The sequence below is a fragment of the Mytilus californianus genome, unplaced genomic scaffold (genome assembly GCF_021869535.1).
Source record: "Mytilus californianus isolate M0D057914Y unplaced genomic scaffold, xbMytCali1.0.p SCAF_4, whole genome shotgun sequence".
NCBI lineage: Eukaryota > Metazoa > Mollusca > Bivalvia > Mytilida > Mytilidae > Mytilus > Mytilus californianus.
In genome coordinates, this window is record NW_026262690.1 from 85546413 (window position 1) to 85573102 (window position 26690).

The following is a 26690-nucleotide window of genomic DNA, read 5'->3' on the forward strand; positions in this document are numbered from 1 at the left end:
TGATAAATATCTTCAAGTAATTAATCATTAGGCATAATTAGTACACAATTTATGTGTTAACCTATGTTTGGTCTTTGGTCTGACAGTTATAGTTTTATAGATTATAGATTTATTGTAAGCATTTAAAAAGGAAAAGGAATTAAATCCCTTTTTAGCCTCCTGAAAATATACAAGTGTAATATGTATCTACAAAACAACATCCTTCTGATGTGAGCAAGGCTGATATCAGTTCTGATGTCTTTTTAAATCAATGCAATGATTTGTATATTTCAATACTAGAACTTCCGGTATAATACAAAGTTTTGATTTTTTTGCTTTAACCTAACTTGTCAACATTGCTAAACACATAGAATAGTAAACTATTATTCATTCTATAAACATATTAAGTTTCAGTTGACAAATCTTAATTTACCATATAAAATATAAAACAGTTAAAAACAAAATTTTTAGTGCAAAAGAAAAAGAGAAAAATAAAGTCACAGGTGGGATGAGAGATCAGAAATTTAAAAATAAAGGTCTTACAAAAGTTTACAAGACAGAAAAGAAATACAGTGAAAGTGCTATATAGACTTAAAATAATATTTACAACCACAATTGTAAAACATTACAAAAAAACACACACAAACACACAATATTAAATCTTTCACTCCTGTGAAGTGGTATATACCTTCATATTTATACTGTAAATTCTGAAATTTTGATGCTCTGGTTATTTTCGCAATCATTTTAAATGTGAGAAAGTTACCCCTCATAAATATTTTTTTTCAAATCAACAATATTGATGTAAAGTTCAATGCACCAATTTAAACATTAAAATGAAAGCTTAAAATACATGCAATGCTTTCAGTTTGATGAAAAAAGGGGACAGATTAGAATATACATTTGTCAAAATATTTTATTATTGTGATGAAATTATTTAAATCATCTGAAATATGTCATAACAAAGTATTTCTATTACCACTTCACAATTTTCTCTAATCTTTTTTTGCTTTTTATAAAACTTAATTCAAAGCTTGTAAGCATATACCGGGTACCTTAAGAAATTATTGACAAATATAAATTTGAAAATTGTCGACGGGATGGTAATTGATAGAGTTATAACCCTGTGTATTTTTATATTACAAAGCAAACAGTAACTATATACCCAGCTTCCCATTTAAAATATATATTAAAGCATGGACTTTTGGCAGACTTGCCTATTCTTTTTTTAATGGCATTATATTTATTTTTAAGTTTCTTCTTTTTTTCATACCACATTACTCTTATTTGTACACATAGTTACAATAAACAGTATATATTAATATCATTTTTAATAACATAGTCTCTTTGTAATTGTGAAGAAATTGTGTAAATAAATTTTGCGCCTTTAAGCAGATATAATATATACAAATCTTTCAATCTATCACACTTCACACAAAACCTTTTTGATAACATCTTTTTAAAAATCTAGTATGTAAAATAAATTAAAATATCTCTTTTAAAACATTTTAAAGCGGTATAAATATGTTTTATAATAATAAAAGTATCTACCTTTTAAAAATGACACTATTAATTATTGAACAGTTAAAACAATCTTTCATAAAAATATACAGCATTACACTCATAACACATTTTTAGCACTGATGGAAAAATGAATGTTTTTCAACATCTCCCCCCTTCCCTGTGTATTTGACATTAGCACCTCAACAAATTAGTTTGTTTTTGAAATGTAGCCATAAACTCAAATCTTTCACAAAAGTAGTACTATAACAATCAGAGGTTTTACAACTGAAATCATAGGAGTGTTAATAAATTCTATTGCAAGAGGTTCACTCTATATGAATTTTATATAAAGCGTTTAAAAATATAGGATGTTGAATATAATTTTTTTCCCAATGAAATATAGTTAAATCTTAGGTCATATCACCTGAACAAAACATGTCACTGATTAATATTTATTTCAATGCTGTAAAGTGGGAAATTTTCCAAAGCAGTTTATTTTCGACACAAATTTTGCGATTAATGTAAATTCACAAAAATTACTTCTCCCATAAATATAATTTTTAAAGAAAATTGTGAATTAGAGACAAGAAAAATATGAAATTAAACCTCACAAACTGGAGTGGCCTAAAAAATTGTGATATTTAAACTCCACAAAATGAACCACATTACAATTTTCTCCTAATGTGGAAAACTGATTACAACATGGCCTTATATTACGAGAAAGATGGTAGCTTTAATAAATAAAAATTGTGACAGATTAATATTTGTGATAAAATGTTTATTTGTGATAAAATGATAGTACAAAAAAAAAGCAAAAAAAATAAATCTGTCTTTATATTATAAAAAAGAAATACCTCTGACCATTTACATTAACAACCATTTACTATTAGAAAGTTTAACATATCAACAGGATGCATGAAATTAACATCTTTCCTTCATATGTATTGTAAGATTATTTGTGAATGTGAAAAAATAAACGAATTAAGTCTTGCATGCAGTTAACTTTCATTGATATAAATTATAAAAGTTAAGTTGGCATTTATATGTGACACATACATTTAATGTAAACAGACATTCTGTGTTTCTGACCTTAAAAATCTATACATAAATACATTTTACTATTCTAAATGAACTGCAATTATCCAGTTCCCCTTTCAAAAAAGCATAAATATCTTACACCCATAACAATAAACCTACTGTAAATGATTTTAAATTGATACAGATTAAAGCTTTTATTAATTTGAATGAAACAATGTATTGCAAAACATTATGTATTTCAATTCTCCAAATATTTGTAGCATGTGACAATTTGTAACCAAGGTTACAGAAAACAATGGTGAGCAATATATCATGAACTTAAAAATGAAATATGGAATGTATTCAATATGAATTATAAAGTGAATAACTCATTCCCATGGATAACTATATACGTATTGGTGAAGAAGAAAAAACAAATTGGCCAGTAGAGTTATTTCGTATCATATCACTTCAGCATTATTCAATTTTTGACAAAGTGTAAATAGAAAAGATAATGACAAAAATCTTCCTGGTAAAGATATGTTTTCTTGCAATTGAACTGATCTAATCTGATTATCACATGTTCAAATATGTGGCTCCAGTAAGGGTCACAAGGTCACATTTGAAGATGTCTCCATATCACTTTTAAGCAAATAAAACATTTAAATAAAACAGTAAGGTCACAGGTCCTTTTAAGCGAGACATCAGGTTGCAAGGTCGCAGGTTGAATTTGACAATGACAGAGCCACAAATATTGTTACCTCTGAAAAAATCTAAAAACCGGACTGCAACTTGATCTCTTTTTATCGTTTACAAAAAAGAACATAGTACTGGTTTCTTGCCTCACTACTTACCCTAAATTTGAATGCCTAACCTAAAACATTTAACGGACATTTTTGGTTAAGCGCTGATAAAATCCAGGACCTTTCCCTGTATAATCTTGGTGAAATATTTTTAAAATAAATTCTTTTACCTACTTATTTTCACCCTATTTTTTCTACCAAGAAGCAGGAAATAGCATATATTTTTGTTGCCCTAATTGCTAGTTTGATATTGATAAAAATTTTAATATTTACTTTACCGGTAACCATCTGGATAGGTTGAATTGATACAAATACCAGAAAAAAATCAGGTATATAATAATATAATGATCAAAGAAGTTGAATATACATGAAATTTTATTTTAGATCTCCAAATTTTGTGGCTGGCTATACCGAAACTGATCTTTTACACGTCTACATATTTCCTAAAATTATCAACTGCCCAAAATAATAAGGAAAATCATAAAAAAAAGGGGAAAATATCATCTTAATACCATATAATTTTTTATTTTGTTTTTAATTTCAACTTAACTACTGAAGAGTAGAAAGCGCCATAGCAAACATTGAATTTGACCTGCATATAATGATCATTGATAATTTAAGATGAAGCATAAATACTACCCGTGGGGGTACCAATATATATATTTTCAATATTTAGGTGCAGTTCAACAAGATCTTAATGCTAACAAAATTTTATGAAAATCCTAAATAATGCCGAATTTGGTATACTTTGCCTTAAAACAATAGTTTGATTGATTGGTGTTTAATGCCAATTTCAGCACTATTGTGCTATTTCGTGGTGGTCAGTTTTTATTGGTGGTGGAAGCCAGGGTGCCTGGAGAAAACCACAGACCTCCAGTAGGACAATAGTTTGAAAGGGAGACTTAACATTCATATGTGGATTAATATCACAATCAAAATCGTAGATCTCATTGATCATTTATTAAAAAAAAGTGGAAGTTATTTTTAAGCTTTCTAATATTGAACTTTCCTTTTCGCAGAAGACATATTCAGACACAATAAAAACTTAAAACTCATTAAAGATACTGTAAATTCAGAGATATTTGCGATTTTTTTTATTATGGCAAAAATTGAGACAAGATAGGATGTTGCAGTAATGAAAACTTGCATTTCAAATTTTGATAGCATTTCCAGAAATCACAATTATTTTGAATATGTGTCCATTTATCAACAATAGTATATATAAATGCACGCAATAATTTCTGAATCTACAGTATATCATATCACATTAAACATCCCACTAGAGATGACAGAATCATATAACAATATATAAATTACAACACACAGAAAAATCACAGAAAATGATTTCAAGTTCTCTAAATATCTAAAGCCTTGCACGTAATCTTGATTAGACATGAAGCAGATAAAATGCTGATAAAGTCCAATGCTGTTTGTTAATAATGAATATAATTAACTGTGATCTTAACTTTGTCATTTCTATACATGAATAAAACTATTGTTAATATTCCTTCCTGATAATACAAAAAAAAAAATCATCTTGGGTATCTGTTTTAAGAAACACGCTGTTTCACCTGAGAGTACAACTAAACTATTTTTCAACTTGATTAAGTAAACTGAAAATACCAGTTACAAAGAAAAAGTTATGGATTAAATACAAGTGTTTTTAAAAATAATGATGTTGATCTAATTATAAAAGCAAAACAAAGGTCATTCTGTCTGATCATTACCTATTAAATAGACTCAATTAAAAAAAGGGGGGACTAATTCTAGGGATGCAATCTGGAATAAAATTGTGGTAGTTTAAAAATAGCAATTGCTATTAAAATTAAAACTTGCAAAATACATAAAATTTGTTAACAATAACAATGAACTGACTAAAAAATAAATTAATATGTATGGAAATTATTTAATAACACGATAGCACCTGGCCCAATATTAACTTCAGCTATAACTATACAGTTTGGTGTTATCTAACCTGATGATACAATGGCATTTTAGAAGTTGTCACATGATCTTTTGTTTTATAAGAAGGATACAATCCTGTTTTTCCTGTCCGTCTATTTAAACCTTTAGAAAAACCATCCCAATGATTCCCTGCTATTCCAATCAAATCACCAGGTTCTAGATCTATTTCCATATTACTTTGTGCTACATGTCTCTCTACAACCTCCTCATTGTGGGCATTTTGTCCACCAAAGTAAAATATATCGTCTAACGATTTAAATTTTGGTGAGGCGTCACCATACATTGTCTGCATCATTTCATACGCAACACGACAAACCTAAAAAAAAAAATACAAACATTACAAGAATTAAATTGTTGATTTTCTCATATTGTTTTTTTTTTTTTATATTTCTACCTCTAATGCATATACTGCGATAAAAACTTAAAAGATGTTTCCAGTTTGCCATTTCAGAATCAAAGGGACTATGATTTGCTTTTTAGACCTTGCTACAATGTGAGTATGTATGGAATCAGCAAAACTTCTAGTTAATAAAATAAAGAGGTCATGCTGTTTCATATGTTTTGTATAATCAAAAGACTGAAAAACAAGTTATTATATAGTAAAAGCACATTTGCCATCAAAATTTTTACAGAACATTGGTGAGATGCCCACTGTTGACAGGTGGAGAAAGGCACATTCTCAAAAGCTGCAGTGTATTGCTTGCTGCTTGCATATCAAGTAGCATACAAATTCTAAAATTCAGGCAATTTAGAGCTTGACATAATGTCTAGTCATTTGTATATTTTTAAGGACCATGTTTTGACCTCTAGATGTCTTTTGTGTTTGTTAATTTTTTTTGTTATTGGGTCACTGTCTCATTGACATAAATATCTTAAATATCCTTAATCAACATTTATGTTTTTGGCTGTTCAGTTAAGAACCTTTGGGTCTGATGCTCACAAATATTTTTTTGGGGTATTTTGCTTCCAAAACTGTTGGTCTAATACACACCTGGTAATTGTAATGTACTCTAAAATCTTTAGCAAATTCTTATTCTATGACAAAATTCGATTACCTGTGATGAGAAGGTACAGACTAAGTAATCACACAGTGATAAGAAATGGATGTCTAAAATGATTCCTCGTAATGATTCATCAGTATAACGTTTGTTGAGTCCTGCTGATTGGGTAATGTCTGGATCATTTATTATCTCATAGTGAGGATATCTATAAATAGAATATGTCATGGTATTGGTGATATGTCTACATAATTTGATATAAAATATTACCTTTTTTATGAAACTCATTTTTTTAAGTAAAATTTTCAAAATTTCAGATTAAACCATAATTTTTCATTTCTCTTGCAACCATGTATCCTAAGCAGCAGTGGTTCTGCTTAACAAATAAATATAAATTCTTCACAACTGTATTAACAAAATCTAAAGATTTCATATAATTGGCCACATAATTAAATGAATAAACTGCAATAGTATCATCAATGTAGTCACAAACAGTTTTTAAAGAATCTTCAAAAAAAGCGTCTAACGATGCACAAATATATCAAAATCGGGATAAGCTCTTATTATAACATTGCCAATTTTCACTCAGTTGAATAAATCTTACTTTTGTCTAGCTTCAGTAGCCACTGATGGATCATCTGAAGCTAAAAATATTTTCCGTTTTTCTACTGTCTGTCTGGTCTCTAATAAATCAAAGTACTCTTCTACATGTTTCATATACTCATCAATACCATGAAAGGCTGCCTCAGTTCCCACCTTATCTGTTCTTCTTACATGTACTCTGTAAAGACAAAGATCGAAAAATGCAAATGTATTAGTTTTTACACATTTTTTAGTAACTAATACTCAAAATTGACAACAACTTGTAGCAAGGCATTTTCTTTCGGAAACCCCTGCATCTGAAAGGAACCTCCTTGCTACAAGCGCCGATCTACAGGCCACCAGTGTATACATGGACCAAGGAATATTCCATACGTGCAACAAAACAACAACTGAACCAAGATGACCAAGATTTCCGATACCACCTTACATACATGTACATCTATAAATGATAGCAGAAGAAACGTACCACATACCACGTGGGTGCCGAACATAAATGAACTATAAATTTACAACCATGCCAATAAACAGACCAACTACAGCAGACGATCAAAAAATTATATATATACCAAATAATTAACAAAGGAACAATTTTTGACAATCTTATTTTCCATTAGCGGCGACCAAAATCTTCCCATTATTGCCGACGCGCCAGGAAGTAGTAACATCCAGCAATGGTCAGGTTGGAAGAGAAGCCTTGCGAAGTGGTAGGAACCATGGGAAGTTCGTCCATTTAGATACTAAGCCTTTAGAACAATGTCATGTATCATATAAAAGTAAAACAAACTCAAGTTACATGGTAAACAAACTTTATTTTTCTATATTTATCTTATCTATTTATAACTCTTTATTGCTACTTTCACTTTTCATTGTTTCTCTCACCTTGACAACGTCAAATTCAATGTACCACTTTGAGTACTTCAGTAATTAATTTCTGTATGAAAATTGTCCTGATGAAACATGTAGACCATTGCAAATAAAATTGCAGACCATTTGAAGTGTTGTTGTCAATTTTAAGTATTATTTAAATGTTGCATTCATTTGCATAATTTGACAACCCTGCATACCAAGGTATCCACTTCAGGGACTCTATCGAAATGATTCACACAGGCGTTGGTTCACCAAACGGAGTTTAATTTTTTAGTAAAGTTTACAGATAAACCTTTTTGGATTTCAATAATGATATGTACTAATTTGTACATTTTTAAAAAACATACTCTTTCTTTTAGTTACTGGAAAATGAAAAACTTCTACCTTCACGTATAACTTAACTATTTAAAGTTCATCATTCACCCAAAACAGAAACTGATGTAACATTCTTTCCCATTTCAAAATCATCCTGAATATGCAAGTAATATTTGCAACCAGACATTAAGCAGACAACAATCAATCAAAACAGAATTGGATTATATAAGTTTAGTATGTCAAGTGCTATATCATTCATTTTGGTTCTTTTTAATATCTAAAATCCTCTAAAACTAAAAATAAATACATGATAAGAACCTATGTTGTTCAGTTTTTGTCTCATTGATATATACTCTACACCTTGTTTAATCATATTGATGGTGTTTAACGCCACTTTCAGCTCCATTGGCAATATAGTGGCGGTCAGTTTTTATTGGCGGAGGAAGACGAAGGCCTTGAGAGAACTATGACCTTCGGCAGGAAAACAGACAATCCTTGTCAACTAAGATTGGAGTCTAAAGCATATGCCACTTGTTGGGTTCGAACTCACAACCTCAGTTTTGACAGGCAAGTGATACAGTAGAAGAATTATTTAGACCGCGTAACTACTGAGGCCTCTAATCTAATTCATATGGTACGTACCCTACAATTGGACCAGAAAATTTCAATCTTTGATTAACTGATGCTATATCTTTTTGTAGATGTGGTTGTGGACGTGTCAGATATTTAACTATCTGACCAATCCACCATACAGATGGATTCCCATGTAATTTGGTAAGACGAGGTGCCAGGTCCTCAGGAACAGCTAAAGGCAGGAAATCAGGACGTGGATGTAAACTGTCAATAATTGGCATCTCTATTGCCATCTCATTCACTAAATTTCTTGGATCTAAAAAATCAATAATATATAAAGTAAATTCTTCTTTTATAAACTTTTATAACAAATAAAAACGAATATTGATCATAAGTTTCAATATTCTATTGATATAGGGCATTTACAATATCCATAATAAAATAAGGAGATGTGATATGATTGCCAATGAGATAATTATTCACCAGAGACCAAATGACATAGATGTTAGCTTTTTTGGCTTTTTTTTATTGTCTGTTAATAAATGTAGTTTATTAGGCTAGTGTAAGTACCCCCAACATTTGCTTTTTTCATTTAGATATGTCTCTACCTTATCAATGTCATAGATGGGATTGCATATTAATTATACCTGACCAATGCCTAGCTCCTTGGCCCTGTCTGTCAATACAATTGTTACTCAATGGTAGAAAGACAGACTCCCATCCTGCTGCAGCATATCTCCAACCTTTGGACTCCAATACCAATGTTCTCTCTAAAGCATATGCAGTGATGAGACAGTATGCCACATGATGTAACTGACAGCCATAACCACACCCCTTACTGAGATTGCACACAATTTTCTTTGCCTTACTACAGTCTTTTGGGTTCTGAATGAATCAACAAATAAAAGATAATTTAAGTAACTATAAATAGATATAGCGTTTCCTATTTTATATTATTTAAAATGTCTGCATCTAAACACAATGGAACTAGACAATCATTCCTATTTCTTTTTATCAATGTGTATCCAACTATGGTTTGCAATTCATTCTCTTGCAAGTATCCACTAGTCTCTACAGGAAAAATCATATATGTTTGTAATTTTAATGAAAATATTAATTAAAGACAAATTAAGGAAAATTGCAATTGTAAAAACTATTCTTAATAAGTTCTATATATCATGTCTTTATGAGGCTAAAAATCAATGTGAAAACTTCACACAAAAAATGGCTATATAAACAAAACGAATACATATGTCAGTCTTATATGAATACATAAACAAAGTTAGAAAACTGTAAAAAAATAAACAGCCAGTAAGTTGTAAAATGTATCAGCAAAAATAACTTGTTTTACAGTCTATACATGTATGTATCTTCACAATTCAACTTTTGTTATTTGATCAGTCAAGTTATATTGACTATAAGTATAAAGATCATTTGTAATATATACAGTAACTGACTATTTAAATCCTTATCTGTCATGCTAATGATGAGTTTCTGTAGAATTTCATTAAAACATTGGAAAGAGTACATAACTTTTTGTGTTTTGTGCTTCAAGTCTAAAATCCACCAGTTGCATCAAAATTATTTTCTGAATAGTTTAGAGCATTTCCAATACAAATAGAATAAAAATAAATTGCCTGGGGTGTAAAATTTGATTTATACTCTGCATGAAACAAAAGACCTATTCCTAGGCCCTGTTCAAATAATTCTAAATTCTGATAAAACTGAGAACAGCTCTTGAAGATTATTATTACTCAATTTCCTTTAGTACTTTATAATCCATACATCAAGTACCTGAATATAGTGAAGCCTTTTCTGTACTAATTCTCCTAGCTCTTTTCCTTCTTTCTCTCTCCATTTGTCCATTTCATCAGTATCATACAATGACTGCATATCATTTCTTAATGTTCTGACAACAAATAATACATTAATTTATTTGGGATATTTTGATAGTTTGATTTATGTATAATTTACAGCAGCATTGAAAATGCTTATTCATAAATCATGACAATGAGATGTTTTTGTCATATGAATATACATAATTTGTACCTGGATTTGTTTTACAATCACATATTAAGTAAGATATTTCAACAATGTAGGACACACAGTAACATTCCACAGAAAAAAAGTAAGAAAAACCAAGGTATCGTATAAAAATGAAAGGCAGGAATAATAACAGACTGCACCAAGAAGAAATCTATTGCAAAGAAAAAAAATTCACAAACAATACACTGAAAAGTAGACTGAACAAAACTAAACAGTCCAGCCATACTCTAAGCAGAAAAGTACCAAAAGCCAAATATATACATTTGTAGTATGATTGAATTAAACAAGATTTTTAACCTACACAGTGACCAAACTGACAACCTCTCACACTTGAGTCTAGCAGGCTATCATGGAGTTGTTTTTTTCTGTTCATAGAAATCATAAATTTTAAAGAAGCTACTGAAAAAAGTAGTACAAAGGGAGACAACTTATGCATTAGTAAAGATTGCATTGATGCACATGTTGATTTCTACCTATGAACAAATAGTAAGGGATACCTAATCATCTATTTCATCAAGAAATCTTAGAATACATACCAGGAATAAAACTGATTGGTATAGTTGAATATTTGAGCATTTTTTGGAGAATGTATCATATATTTTTATATCCTTCAGTTCATTCTTTGGATTTCAGACAATTCAATTAGTTGAGGGCTATTCCATTAAAATGTATGTGGGAGGGTAGGAAGGGTCTTTCAAAATATCTCTACAACCAAGAACCATTTTTTAGATAATTTTGCATAATGGTAATAGATGCATATTGAAAAAAGACCCATGACCCACATTCAATAATTAAACTTCCCTTTCTACCCTCCCACATACATTTTAATGGAATAGCCCTGAGCGATGTCACCTCCTGACCAAATATATTCAATACAAGGCACTTAAAAGAGTTATGATGTTGTGATGGTGGTTAACATTCTAATACTAATGTATAGCCAAAAATAATTTCTTCTGAATAGTTTTAAAGATGTAACCATAAAAAGAATAACCAGTCTTTTTGTCTACAGCCCAATATAATATATAGCTTCAGTTTGAAATAGGATTAACAGTTTCTAAGTAAAGTGTGATTAAATATCATATTTCAAAATTTTCTGAAAGCCAAAACATTTAAATCAGTTTTCGAGGACAATTTTTTTTACTTACTAGCCCTAAAATCAGTCTTTCATATAAATTTCTTCAAATTTATATGGGCTGTGAGGCCTCTTTTCAGGAAAATTTTCATAGTCTAACAACAATTTCACTGGCCTGGGCTGACGGGCTTGTTGCTAATCAAGAAGATCGTAATCACATTTGATGATACAAATACTACTGATTTTTTCAATAACAAATAAAGGACCTGACTGAAAATTATTTCAAGTACCTTTGATAATCTTGAGCACGTTTTAGGATATCTCCAGCTACTTCATGATTTCCATTAGTTTTTAATCTTTCAAGTTTAGTATTCATATAGAACCAGAACTCAGTAATATCTCTGTCAACCTTCCTCTGTTGTAGTTCATGTGCCAAGGAGTAAACACCAGCTACAAAGCATTCATTTGTGAAATATAAATTTTAAATTTCTTGTGTCAGTAAAGAATCAATAAAATGTACAAAATGTAAATTTTAATGTGTCAAATTCAGCAGCAAATTATGGCAATAAAATTTAATCAATGAGAGTTAATTCAATAAATGCAGGTCTGTTCTTTCTACAAACATGGAACCCAGGAAATCTTTTAGATTGATTGATTGGTGTTTAACCCCACTTTCAGCAATATTGTGCTATTTCGTGGCAGTCAGTATTTATTAGTGAAGGAAGCCGGAATGCCAGGAGAGAACCACCTGCCATCAGTAAGAAAAACTGACAATCCTAGCAGATTGGAATCAAGTGCACCTGCCACTTGCGGGATTAAAACTCGACAGGCTAGTGATACAGTATTTCAATTACTTACGACCCCCCACCCCCACCGAGATCCCTGGAAACCAATTTTGAAATGGGGTAATAACTCCACTTACACTTTCACTGCACAATTACACCCACCCATAGTTGAGATTTGGAAGTGGCTTCCCTGGGTTCCAAATATGTATTTATTGAACAGACTTAAATTTTTACAATGCGATTTTTTTTTCTGTGAAATTATAAATAAAAATCATGGGACGATGATTACTAATATATTATTAGTGGCAAGAACCTTTCAAGCTGAAGTAAGTAAGCATATATTTTATATTTATTTTATAAAGCTAAAGCAAGACAAAATCATCTGAAATCATCATTAGCTAAAATATCATTCAAACAAAAAATGCTGCAAAAAAAAAGATTTGTTGGCAAAAGTGAAGTTACAATTATGTAAGCATACCTCGACATGTATCTTTGACTTCAGCCTTGGAGTTTTCATTGTCTATTTTATTAAATCTATCCTCTATTTCTTTAAGCTGACTGCTTCCACCAGACTTTAATTTCACCTTTCTGAAAACAAATCAGAAAGATTTAGAATAAGCCAAAGAATGTGTACAGATATATGAGATTTAAACTGCATTGTGCAGGTCTTTTCAACAAAATAAAATTCCCTTAATATAAATCCTATGTTTTCTGGGTACTTATACTGCCAAATATTTCAATAGTGAATTTATTGCAATATTCCAATCCAAATTCCTGTTAATCACAGTTATTAATTTAACATACAAGCAAAGAAATTTTTGAAGATTCAGCACCTGCAAAATATGAAAATGCCAAAATACAATGAAGAGAAAGTTACCATTATATGTTAATTTGAATAAACTTGGACAAACATTGACAAAGACAGTCTTCAGGATAAACTTTTGAATCTAAAAGACCCAAAGCTGAATTTTACGAAAATTCTAATTAGATTCTATCGGCCTGTAGAGATGATGTTTACAGGCCAAACACCATTTTTACAAGCCTGGGCTGGTGGGCCTGTGGTTGAGTGTGAAGACTGCAAAGAGGTCCCCTCAACACACATCATATATCACTTAACATATGATATCATAACATGACTTACTCTAGTATAATACTTGTTCAAAATTATGATTCATCAGTATATAAAGCAGATTTAAAAATACCCCTCCAACCCTCCTGCCCTCTCCATCCCCCATAAAAAAAATATCACAACATCCTTGTTCTTTCCTCTTTGGTGGATTGTAGTCACATGGGTTATCACACCATATATATATCTTTTCTTTTATAAAACGAGTCAAATATTAATCGCACAAAAATCTCCTCCAAAAGAAATGAATCTTTAAAATCAAGACTTGGATGAAACAACAAAGTCCTGTACATGAGGCTAGAAAAGGAGAAGCAGGCTGGAGGTATGATTACAACTATTTTAAACCTAGCTTTTGAAAGATTAGATATAAGCCATAACATTGCCAAATTAAAAGACATTTTACCAACAGTAACATCTTTGTAAAAGACACCTTGTAGCAAATATGGCTTTAGGTAAAGCTGTGGCTTATAACTAATTATTACTAAATATTTATGTGACATCTCAAAATAAGCTATTTTAGTTTGACAGTTATTCTGTGCACTGTGTTTCTTTAAATGCATGAAGTTTATAGCTCAAAAGAGAAAAAAAATTTTAAAAATGTATATGATGATATAAGAGGGTCTTGATGGGTTTACAGATTAGAGAATAATGGGCAAAATGTATAGAAAAATCAACCACAAAAATAAAAGAAATATAGGGTAAAAAAATAAAGGATATAGAACAACGGGTTTGAAAAATATAAAGAATAGAGAATAATAGGAAAAATAATCATAATATGACCAAAAAGTTAAAGAATACAAAAATGAAGGACTTTCATATAAACATTATCAAACCAAAGTTGTCTCCCTTTACTTAATCAGGGATTACAATATACCTACCTTAAATCTTCAGCTACTGATTTTAATTGATTGTTTTGAGTCTTTAATTGTTCCAACTCCCTGAGTGCTCTCTTTAACTGTCTTTCCAAATCATTGGCATTATTGTTGTCTGAACTAAATGAGTTACTCATATAAATTAGAATAACCAACCAAGATGCTAGCAAAGCACCAATGATCTTCCAAGACTTCATTCTGTAAACATAAATATGACATTAATATGATGAAATCATCGACGTAAGACTATAACACCTTTTTAGCATACATTCTTATCATAGAGCTCACAAAATGGCCTGAAATTTCATCTGTCCTGTCAGTATATTTAATTGAAATTATGTTAACTAAATGAATGGACTTGTTGTATGAGCCAAATTATTAGACTTTAGTGGAAATACACCATGAGGAATCGTGGTCAATTTGCCCTGATTCCTGTTCGCCCTAATACCTGTTCGCCCTGTGTCCGTTTGCCCAAATACCTGTTCTTACTAGGTCTGCTCACCTTGATTCTTATTTTCATTTTATTGTCTTGTTGTATTATGGTTTAACATATTATTTAAAATCTGTTAAAGTGTTTGTTGAAAATTTCGTCGAATACTTATGTTGTATAGCTGCTATCTTATAATTATTTTCCTTTGATTTGCACTAAAGTGCACAGGAAAAAAATGTATTACTTATAAAACAACCAAAAACCAAGTTAACTTTTTGGGTTTTTTTTTTTATTGTTTTTTTATTCAGATCACAAGATCCAAGATGTGAAATTATATTCCCTTATAATTCTTACATGCTTTGTTTTTACTCATTCTAAGCTGTCTAGTTTATTTTTAAATTCTATATACAAACAAATATAACACTGAAGCTAACCATTGCTGGAAAAAAACAGGCAATTAATTTTAAAATATTTCCATGTTTTTTTCAAGAATTTTACAGATATTTGTATTTTCTTTAATACTAATCAATAAAATATCAGCATAGGTATATAAAAACCTACATACCATTCATATTAATATATAATAATTTTTTTTAATAAGGACGAACGGACCCTGTGTGAACATGTAATTTGGGCGAACAGACCCAATACCCACCATGAGTATGGTGAGATTCAAAGAGCCTTCTAAAAATCCCTGTTGAACATGATAAAGTTGATTGAAAGGGACATAAAAAAAATAATAAAATTCGTCAACAGTCAACTTTGCCTGGTAAGTCTTTCTAATTCTTCATGTATTCTGCCTTCATTTATGGAGGTTCTGTTTCATCTTTTCAATGTGTATCAAAGCTAAAAATTCATTGCCATCGTAGCAGGGACTACTGAGCTGAGGATACCCTTGGAGACCAACAGTCCACCAGAAGTGGTATAACCAGAGCTGTTTCTCAATTTTGTATACTATCAGTAGTCAGCATCCCTTTTGACAGTATTTTAAGACGCAACACAAATCTGCTAGGGGGTATGTGGGTATGCCCCCTTAAAAATTACGAAAAATTTATAGCCCTTTCCTGCATTTTGACAGTTGCTTGTGAGATGTTTTAATAGCAAATACATAAGACATTAATTTAATACAATTAATTACAGCAGATCTGCCAACTATCCCGATTTATGCAGGATATCCCCCTTGAGAGGTGTTGACCTGAATTTTGAAATTCTTTATTATATAAACTGAACATCTCAAAACAGGCATTCAAATGAATTACAAGGGTATTTAAGCACATACATATTCATTCAAACAATATAGTAGTAGATTAAAAACACTTATGACAATATAAGAGGAGCATTATGTTCTCTTGTGCTTAAAATCCCCCATGGAGATTTTGAAAAGTTGGCAGGTATGTTACAGTCATATTTTGAATTGACACAAACATTGAGAGATTTGTTGAGGTATTTTTAATAGTACTGTGAAAACAATATTTCAATACAACTGTAAGCTAAAAGCAATCAATCTTTCCTCATGACTGGAACTGAAGTGTACTTGATATTGTGCTCGCTCCTTTTTGCAAACACATCCAAAAAGAAAAGACTGGCAATAGTCTTTCTATTTCTGCATGTATTTTGGAGGTTCTGTGTCATCTTTTCAATGCATTTCAAAGCTACAGACTTATTTCCATCATTCTTATCAAGAACATCTGCTCTGTCAGAAGACACTACTGACACAAAGCATTAAGCCTTAGTCACTAAAATACTAATTTAAGTAATCTTAATTTAAATAAAACAAGCATCCTCTAACCCTGATCAACTAAATCATTTGCTGTACATGTTGCACAACTGGAGATAGAAAGGAAATCTAACTGGTTGAGTTATGGAAGATCTTCTTTCGCTAATAAGTTAGAGCGCTGCCTTCAGATCCCTAGATCGAGGGTTCAAATCCATCTGGTACCATCCATGAGGGTAGGAATGCCTTTTCATGTCAAGCGTCTGTTTTTCGCTACCGTTAGCGTCAAATGAGCCTTAATTATTAATCATCATTTGTCAAATCTCATTTTGCAGCTACTGTTATTGTCAAATGGAGTAAAATGTTTATCGTTAACATTATTTTAACAAATATTTTACTGTCAATCGTCTGACATGTGGGGTACCCCATTCCTACCCTCATCCATGAATTTTCACAATACATTTTAGACTGATTTCAGACAAAAGTCCCAATCTTAAGATTTTTATCTGCTAACCATAATGCATATTTTCTCTGCAAATTCTATATAAATACAGACAATTCCTACAAGTAACCAGCTCTATTCCACACCACTGTCACCAGGGATAGACACTAAGACAATGAAAACAACAGTCAACAGTCTATAAATTTGGTGTGTCTGAAGCACCAACTTGTCCAGTTGGAATGGTTTGCGATTTTGAACGATTTTTTCTGGACCATGCAGATAGCTTGTCTGACCAATTATACAAGTCCCTGTGGACCATGTGTCTGAAATTATCAGTAATGAAACACTGCCGTAAAGAAGTTACAAATGAAAATCGGCACTTAGATTTTACCTTTAGCGGATAATTGTGGCCTTGGGGTAACTGCACATTTATGTTTGAAACAAAAATAAGAGATTTTGTTCAAAATGTCATTAACAATGTTAAACGATGCATAATTCCCCCAAGACAACTGCCAACAAAATGTTCCATCAACGTTGCATTTAATGTTAATAATATATCTGTAACCGCCATTTAAATAAACGCAAATATAACCCCCTTCATATTACGACTAAAGACCACAATAAAGTTTCATTAATCAGTGTGTTCAGATGTACCTTAAAGGGTTTAACTCTCTATATAAGAGGGTCTGGATGGGGGTCCTTCAATTCTGTATATTTTTTTTGGTGTCTATTCTTTATCTTGTTTGCCCATTATTCTCTATTCTTTATATTTTAGCACTCCATTATTTTCTATTCTTTATATTTTAGCACTCCATTATTCTCTATTCTTTATATTTTAGCACTCCATTATTCTCTATCCTTTATATTTTAGCACTCTATTATTCTCTATTCTTTATATTTTAGCACATCTTTTTTTTTTTGGCCAATTTTTCTCTATCCTTTATATTTTTTTACCTTTATTCTGCACTTTTTACCCATTATTCTCTATTCTGTAAACCCCATCCAGACCCTCCTCTAAGGCTTTGTTTTCGTCGTTTATATTAAATTTCACATTTCTGTAAACTGTTACAGTACTGTTATTCAAGTTTTTTTCATTTTACCGACCTTATTAAGAAAATTTAAATGCAAACATCTATAATACAATAGTGCAAATCTTAAATCATTTCAAAAATTCTAAAACAATTGTCCAAGTTTGTACCGGGTTTGTACTAACATGATCTAACACGAACAACACGACGGGTGCCTCATTTAGAGCAGGAACTGCTTACCTTTTTTATAAGCAACTGAGAGCACCCCGGTTTTTGGTGGGGTTCCGATTTCTCAGTCTAGTTTTCTATGTTGTGTTTTGTGTTCTATTGTTTGTCTATTGGTCTTTTTATTTTTTTGCCACCGAGCGTTGTCAGTTGATTTTCGACTTATGAGTTTGAATATAAATAAGAAGTTGTGGTATGAGTGCCAATGAGACAACTCTCCATCCAAGTCACAATGTATAAAAAGTTAACAAAGTCAATTATAGGCCAAAGTACGGCCTTGGAGCTTCAACACGGAGCCTTGGCTCATACCGAACAGCACGCTATAAAGGGCCCCAAAATGACTAGTGTAAAAACAATTCTAACAGGAAAACCAGCGGTTTAATCTATACAAAAAACGAGAAACGAGAAACACCTACGAACCACGGAAACAAACGACAACCAGGCTCCTGGCTTAGGACACGTGCATAAAAATGCAGCGGGTTTAAACGTTTTAACAGGCGCCAACCTTCACCCTAATCTGAGACAGTAGTGTAACATTACAACATTAGACACACTATAAAATATCAATTGAAATGGCTTAATTCGATCAAAAAGACATCTAAACAAAAACGGAAGTAAACATTTTTTTACAAAATTGATAAATTTGTTGTTCAGATTACGAGTACAGAAGTGAAATTTTATCGTCATACTAAATACTTATCAAAGGTGGTACATATTAAAAATAGTGAGACGAGAAAACATTGAATTACAGAAATGCATTACGAATTGTGTCGACAGTTCAAATTAGAGCTATTTTCCTAATGCTTGTAGTTTAAAGGCTTGGTTGGCTTGCTTGCTTTGTTTGTATAAATGCAGTTTGCTCAAGCATTGTAATCAAGATTGACATCTGCAAACAATATAGATAGGCATAGTTAAACCTGTATATATTATAATTAAATTTGATTGGACGCTATCCCAATTACAATTGTACAATATACAAACAAAGCAAGGAAGATAATTAAAGTCTTACTCTACATGCATTAGGAAATTAATTTCTACATTTTTGATTACATGAACAAAGAGTTATCAAATATTAGTGCTGGATGCGTTTGGATAGTTAGAATAATAAATGTGTTGTATAATTTGTACACTTGCAAGTCATTTAAGACCTGAGGTTGAATTTTTTACTCAAATTCGACCTGGGACTTTTATAGATCTGAGATTTTTCTGCTTCGATATCATGAGTCATCCTCGCTGGATATTATACTCTGCTATTCTCTAGTTACTTAATTTTTAAAACAATTTTCCAATTGACCCCTTAGTATGATTAATTGCTTATGAGGTACAAAAATTCTTTTGTCTGACAAATATTAGTTTTTCTACAAGTTTTTGTGTGAGGAGTTGATACAAATTCAAAATTAGATCAACTATTGTTGACTTACTTTTTATCTATTTACAGGTTATACATGGAACTATTTTTTCTCTTTGTTTCTGTTCGAAAACTCGAAAGATTGCAGATAACGCAAATTTCAGGTTGATCGTATGAGATGCTCCTTCCTCGTGGTTCCTTCCCATATATTACTGTACAGTGCGGCAATTCATATATTATCTGAATCTGAGACTACTATAAAACAGTTATAACACATGTGTCTCAGTCTGAATGGCGTTACAAAATTGTTGTACATCAAGAGTTTATCTTAAAGGAGCTGGACAAGAAGACTGTGTAGCGCATTGGGGTTTCAAAGCATATTTATGTTATTCGTTTACTCCTTCCCTTTAAACATATTATGCATCATTGTATGACATATATATAAAATACTGTTGCGTTCAGAGTTGTCAAGTCGCATATACTAAAATTTAATCGCGTGTGTGTTTCAATAACAATTGTTTCTATTTGCAACTTGGATTGAAATGACTTACCTGTACCTCTGGAATTCTGAATTGGGCAGTTGACTACGCTTTTTTTTTGTAAATTACAATGACCCCCAGGACACAAGAACATTCTCGTTTACACTGTATATGATATAAGGTTGTCATCAAGACAAAATACACCGACCCAAAATGTTTTCATCAAAGGAAAATTACAGCGAGCAGGTAAACTTGAAAAAAGTTTACTTTCAACGCCAACAGTATATAATTCAATTGTATTAATGTTACATTTCTGATTTTCCTAATGTTATTTTAATAATAGCTCTTACTCTCAAACGAATGAACGAGTCTGGTTAAATTGAAAGTGCTATCAGATTGATCAACATTACGGAAAAGGAAGTCGTGTTGTACTTCAATATCACTCACAACTATCTAGAATAGTCATAGTCACTAGTCACTATATATCCATATTATTTTGCACAGCAAGGAATGAAAAGTATTTTTTTCTTGTCACAGTTTGTTTGTTTGTTTTGTGATTATTAAACACGCTAACCAACACCACCTTCATGCTTCGATTTTCGGTTTGTAAGTCACACGTTGAAAATTAAAAATACATTTTATTAGTTTACTTGTGGTTATATATAGAAAATGTACTGAAAACCATAGTCCATATTGCGTTTTTCTTTCAAAACTCACACAAAATAGTGATATCGAGACTGAGAAACAATGGAAAAGGTATTTTTTTATTAACGAAACCGCTTTGTGTTTATATCAGTCTATGCAAATCAGCCAACAATATTTTATCGAGTTAGGAAAAACTGAACTTGCATTCCCTTGGCGTTCAACTGCAAATATTTTTGATCAACTAGCTGATACCTGAATTACAGAAGTGTCCTTACAAACGATGGTATATCGAATGTAATGTTTTGTGACAGACGGTCGACATTCTTGATTGAATCGATAGTGCTCCTCTTCTCTATGTTTTGTTATATTGTTTGAAATACAGTCGGTATTCATATTGGAACCAACAGTGCTTTACTTCTACCCATTTTTTTTTCGCTATGTTTTGTGAAAGACGGTAAGCATTCATATTTATACCAACAGTGCTTCTCTCCTCCCAATGGTTTTTTCCCTACTGTTGTGTGAAAGACGCTTGACATTCATGTTGGAACCAAGCAGTGCTCCTCTTCTTTTCTGATTCACTCTTTTTGTGTGCAGCAGACTTCATTTGATAGCTTTTCAAGAAACCCAAAAGGAAGCTAGCGTTTAACATAAATGTAAATTTCCATTCCGCTCTATATATGATGCCTTCTAGTTGCATATATAGTTCTGTTTGGTGAATTTTGTTAAATTGATCGCATGTGTCCCATTGAACTTGCGATAAACACAAATACTGTTAGGTCTTTTACTCATCTTGACTTAGAAAATGTCAGAGATTATTTATTGATAACTATAGAATGCACGACAAAAAGACTTGCGACTACATTTGTAGTTGGTTCAATTACAATTATGGACAAAGGAAAGATAACTTCAATTTAAAATATTACCTTAAGAATGACAGAAAATAGATTCGTGCACCATGTACAATTCATGTATTTTTTTTACAAAAATGATTATATACATACATCATTTTATAACTTGAATATCTGAGTATATATTTCAGTGATAAATTTCTTGAAATGTTCATGGATAGGACGTATAGAATGTTGTGGTCAATCATCGGTACTCAGTATAGTTTGTTTTTCTCAAAAGTAGTGATAAAGTCCGGAAAATTGATAACTATCAAGCTAGCCACATAAGGGTTTTGTTTGCATAAATGCATCTTTACACCTAAAAATTGGGAATTGCATACGAGAGAGACATTAAAAGATCAGTCATCAACACCAAAATCCCAAAATAAATAAAAACTTTTACGTATATTTAAAAAAAAAAAAGAAATTGACGAGGCCAAGTTCAAGTCTTAGGATAGACACATAAATCTATGGTTGTGTTTTTTTTCAGATGTCAAACCTCTCCCTCTTAATTTCGATCAGCAGAATAGCAAAAAAGGAACATAGAATAACACACACTTAAAATTATTACAGAAAAAAAACCACCCAACGCTTGACACCGCTAAAATGGAGAACAAAGGCACTAGTATAAAAGAAAGAAAAGAAATGCTGATATATACAATCATGCAGTCATACACTAGTTATCAATGTATGTACTTCTACATGGGTAGATGTCACAATCGCATAAAAATGTGTTCAGACTGCAGAAATAAATAAAATTCCAACTTTGTCTTGCTAAATTCGTACCCGAAATTATCGGTTGTATTCATTGAACAATAAGTTAACACTATATATAAATGCAACCTTTACTATAAAAAAATTTATCAAAGCCAAACGAGAAAAATTAAAAGGACAATTCTTAAACTTGTTTGCCTGGTTTGAAAATATGGTTTTTGAAGTCAGAAATGCAAAATTCATAAAATTACTTTTTTCAACTGTTACAATGTTTTGATGTTTATTACTCCAGCAGTATTGTGTCAAAACTAAAGACTAAGTGCACATGCAATAGAAATTTTAACTCCAAAGAAATTTATGGAGATGGTGCGTTTCTAATGTTGTTGGCATATGCAGAGCAATTATTGAAATGGTTTGTAAGTTATATAAACACTACAGAAGAATTCCTTGTCACCTTTCATACCAAATTATTTCTCACCCTTATCATAAATTATAAAGCTTGAAGTAGCGATCTATTCCAGTAGCTCATCCGTATCACTCCGAGTATTCCATAGTAAGTGCCCTCTGACCCCGGCCACGAATATTCTGCAGCAGGTTTTTTCTAGAGATGCCTAGGATTAATATATATATTAATGTACTAGTCCTAGGTCACGATAAGATCCGCTTAGGTTGGATAGATATTAACTAAATTTAGATTAAACCCAAGTTAAGTCATTTAAGGCTCGGAAATTTCAGTTCAAATCAACCAATGTCAAATTTGCTTAATAGAGACAATGATTTGTATAGTAAGGGACTGATCATTTGTAACCTGAAGGGAGGAATAAGGGAGGGGGGCTTGAACATTTTTGGGCATGAAAAGGTGGTGCCCAATTGTTTTTCAATACTTCAGATGGGGATAAAGGGGGGGGGGGGCATCGAAAATATTTTGGCGACCCATACCCACCTCTTCCCCATACAATAAAAAATTTTGGCACAAAAGACATCATTTTTTTTTTTCGCCTCACTCCGCTCGGCTCAATTGTTTATGATTCAATTCCTAAGTTTCAACATCTTCCAAAATGTATTTCATCTAAAATTAATTTACCAACCTCTTTAAGTAAAGGATATATATTGAACATTGTGCTGAAATTGAATAAAGGTGTGGTAAATGTCAATGAGACCATAACAGGCATATTCCTTTAGCCCCTTCTGACGGTGTGATAATATATTCCACAACTTGCTCGCTATGCCCGTGTCTGTATTTGGTTTTAGATCTCAATGAACATAATTTATGTATAACTGGTAAATTAAAAGACAGGGATTTCGTTACCACAAATTAATTTAAATCCTTTCATATATATATATATAAAGATTTTGTCCAAGATTATGGTTGTCTTTCTGATATTGTTTTACATCTAACTCCCGTGTTTTATTAATTTTGTAATTACATTGTGTCATAGATCAAATTTATTCGTTCAGTGTATGTTCACTTGTTTTTGTTAATATGTCTTTTGATTGAGTTAAGCCATTTCAATTGATATTTTATAGTGTGTCTTTCTATGTTGTGATGTTACACTATTGTTTCAGGTAGGGCGAAGGTTGGTGCCTATTAAAACGTTTAAACCCGATGCATTTGTTTGTGCCTGTCCTAAGTCATATTTGATAAACTAAAAGTTTACTAAAATTGACCTATAATGGTTTACTTTTACAATTTGTGACTTGCGGATGGAGAGTTGTCTCATTGGCACTCTTACCACATCTTCTTATATCTATTTGGTTAGAAAGTTTGGCTGCACCTGTAGATTTCTTATAACAAACGGGATATCCCATCCCGCTAATTTTTACGGTGATGTTGTTTATAAAGACCGTAAATTTAGACACATTCCATGTAATTAAAACTAATTGATCCTTTGAATAAACTTATTCTTAAAGCCAGGTTATCAATTTAACACAGTAATTAAATCTTTTAATATTATTCTATAGGACTACTAACATTGTTTTTCTTGTTTTTGAAAAATGAAAAGATAACTGACTATATGTTGCTATATATGTACAGTTATGATAACTTATGATTCTACATCCTGTACGTAGATACTGTTTACTTATATTTTGGCATTGCACAAGGTCATATGCATTTCTCAGACTGTTTATTACGTCTTTACACCAAATCCGTTTGATATGTTCTTGATGATACATTAGTCTGGGAAAACATGATTTATTTATTAGTTGTTATTGGAACTGAACTATCTTTCAGTAACTACGAGTACTCTTTTTTTATGTTTTGCGTCTTTTGTTTTAGTGCCTCTATAACCGATCATTTGAGTTGCAAATTGCAACTGAATTTTACAGTTTGTTCTGATGTTGTGCTGTAACACCGCTGTCCCTTATTAAGTTAAGAGAAGGTTGAGCGCTTAAAAACATGTTTAACCCTGTCACATTCTTTATGTACCTGTCCCAAGTCAGGAGCCTCAGTAGTTCAATGGTTGTCGTTGGTTCACTGAGGTTTGTCATACATGTATTTGTTTTTCGTAAATTGTTTTTTTTTATAAATTAGGCTGTTAGTTTTCTCGTTTGAATTGTTAAACATTTTTCATGTCTGTCCTTTTCATAACAGACTATAGACAGTATGGGTTTTTTCTCAGTGTTGAAGGCCGTACTGTGGCCTATAATTGCGTAAGTAAACTAGTACCACGACTATAGTACTATACCGCTTAATTAATTTTAACTCTGTTGTTTTTCAAAGACCGTATACGTTGGACTATAATTGCTTAATACTACCAGAGACATATATGTATATATGTCTCTGATACTACCACTTCATTTTAACTCTGTTGGATAGTGATCATAGTCATTGGCAGTTATACCACATCTTCTCATTTTTGTAGATATATGTCCAACGATTGTTCCCCGATGTCAAAAACAACTGCTCTCCGTTTAAGCTCTACTGATGCAACATTTTATTGCACGTTAATATAAATAGAAATTGTATGCCTGTATTTTTGTTATGAAAGAATAAAAGTATCGACAAATGTTGTTTTTTTTAGGGGGTGGTGAAAAAAATCCAAGAAATTCCGTCGTTTCCTCCCATCCCCCTCCCAACGAAAGAAAATGACCAGTCCATAAGAGCTGCTTCAAGTTGTTAGTAAGAGACTGGCAAAAATTACAATATTCTCGCTTTTAGTAAACTTTTTGTAACATTTTTAAAGACAGGGGGCGTATTACTAAAACAAATCACGTGACACGGGTAAAAGGTACTTTCAAGATGGCGACTGTGTGTTGATAATTTACCTGGTGAGTTCACCCTTTTCGATATATCATTTGTCCTGATGAAAATGTGCCGATTCGGTTGTTATCGGCGTTAATAGTATTTTTTAATCAAATACCCGACATATATGTTTTGATCAGTCTAGATTTTTGCGTGGTGAGTCAGTTTTTACTGTTTTATACTCTCAACTGAGTCAGCACATGAGATGAGAGTCTATGTAACGCTTCCTGACCACAAACATTTGCAATGATCTCTATAGCCAAAACAACACACTCAACTGTATATCAAAAGTGCTAGGGTCTCCCTAGAGATTAAAAATACCTGGAAGAGGGTATGAATTGATAATAGGGTCCCATTTAGAAGTGGCTCAATATTTTTGTTCTTTTTCACTACACTAGCTTTCAGTTGCACTTCAGATTCTTCCTAATATATGAATGATTTAAAAACTATCACAAAGATGAAGTAAAATTTCAGGGTATATAGCAGATGCATCTGACTCAAATTTGATTTACATTTTTATATGAATATTTCTTGAAATAAAAGGTAAACATATAACAATGTATAATTACCTGTCGATTCCATGCATTTTAACAATTTATTCAATAGATATTAGAAAGGTTTACCCTATATTTTTCCTTTTTTAATTACAGCAATTTCAGAATAATGCCTTTGAACATATGTTACATCATTGTCATGTTTTATGCACCGTTTATGATTTTGAAATATTTATAGTATTAAGAGATTTTATCCAAACAGTCATGACAGTGTGCATTTTATACATGTACATGTAGTTCCATAGTAAACAATAAACGTCACAGAAAATTGTTATAGAGGATTAGCATTTCATATTTTAGCTATACATCACCTTATAAACAATAGAGATGACCTCCAAAGACTACTAAGGCCAAAAAAGTAGGTGTGTTTCCTGTTGAATGTCCCAAAAAATGAAGGTCGGTAGGTTAGGATTATTTTTGTTTTTTTTTCATCGATCTCATCTTGAAATTCTTTGA

The 26690-nt window shown here is 31.5% G+C and overlaps 2 protein-coding genes across 3 annotated transcripts in view; one reads left to right on the plus strand and one right to left on the minus strand.

Annotated features, from left to right (window-relative positions):
• Positions 1-17638, minus strand: LOC127738790 (alpha-(1,6)-fucosyltransferase-like). Its single transcript, XM_052250169.1, has 10 exons — positions 17502-17638; positions 14531-14722; positions 13005-13114; positions 12032-12191; positions 10418-10532; positions 9271-9508; positions 8693-8939; positions 6870-7046; positions 6323-6473; positions 1-5583 (listed from the first exon to the last, which is right to left on the minus strand). The coding sequence occupies exons 2-10, from the start codon at positions 14719-14721 to the stop codon at positions 5269-5271; spliced, it is 1704 nt and encodes a 567-aa protein (XP_052106129.1). The 5' UTR covers position 14722; positions 17502-17638; the 3' UTR covers positions 1-5268.
• Positions 17639-25599: 7961 nt separating this feature from the next.
• LOC127738792 (signal-induced proliferation-associated 1-like protein 1) overlaps positions 25600-26690 on the plus strand; it is a 55729-nt gene continuing 54638 nt past the window's right edge. For both annotated transcript variants that reach the window (XM_052250170.1, XM_052250171.1), the window contains exon 1: positions 25600-25706. The gene's annotated coding sequence lies outside the window, so the exon portion shown is untranslated. The remainder of the gene's footprint in view (positions 25707-26690) is intronic.

What these genes read in the sequence shown, in the direction of transcription:
- LOC127738790 (XM_052250169.1), bottom strand. Translation starts at nt 14,721, where the DNA reads ATGAAGTCTTGGAAGATCATTGGTGCTTTGCTAGCATCTTGGTTGGTT. An exon ending in TCAGTAGCTGAAGATTTAAG is followed by an intron (nt 13,115 to 14,530) that starts GTAGGTATATTG and finishes ATTTGTTTTCAG; the next exon opens with AAAGGTGAAATTAAAGTCTG. An exon ending in TCTGTACCTTCTCATCACAG is followed by an intron (nt 5,584 to 6,322) that starts GTAATCGAATTT and finishes TTTTTTTTTTAG; the next exon opens with GTTTGTCGTGTTGCGTATGA.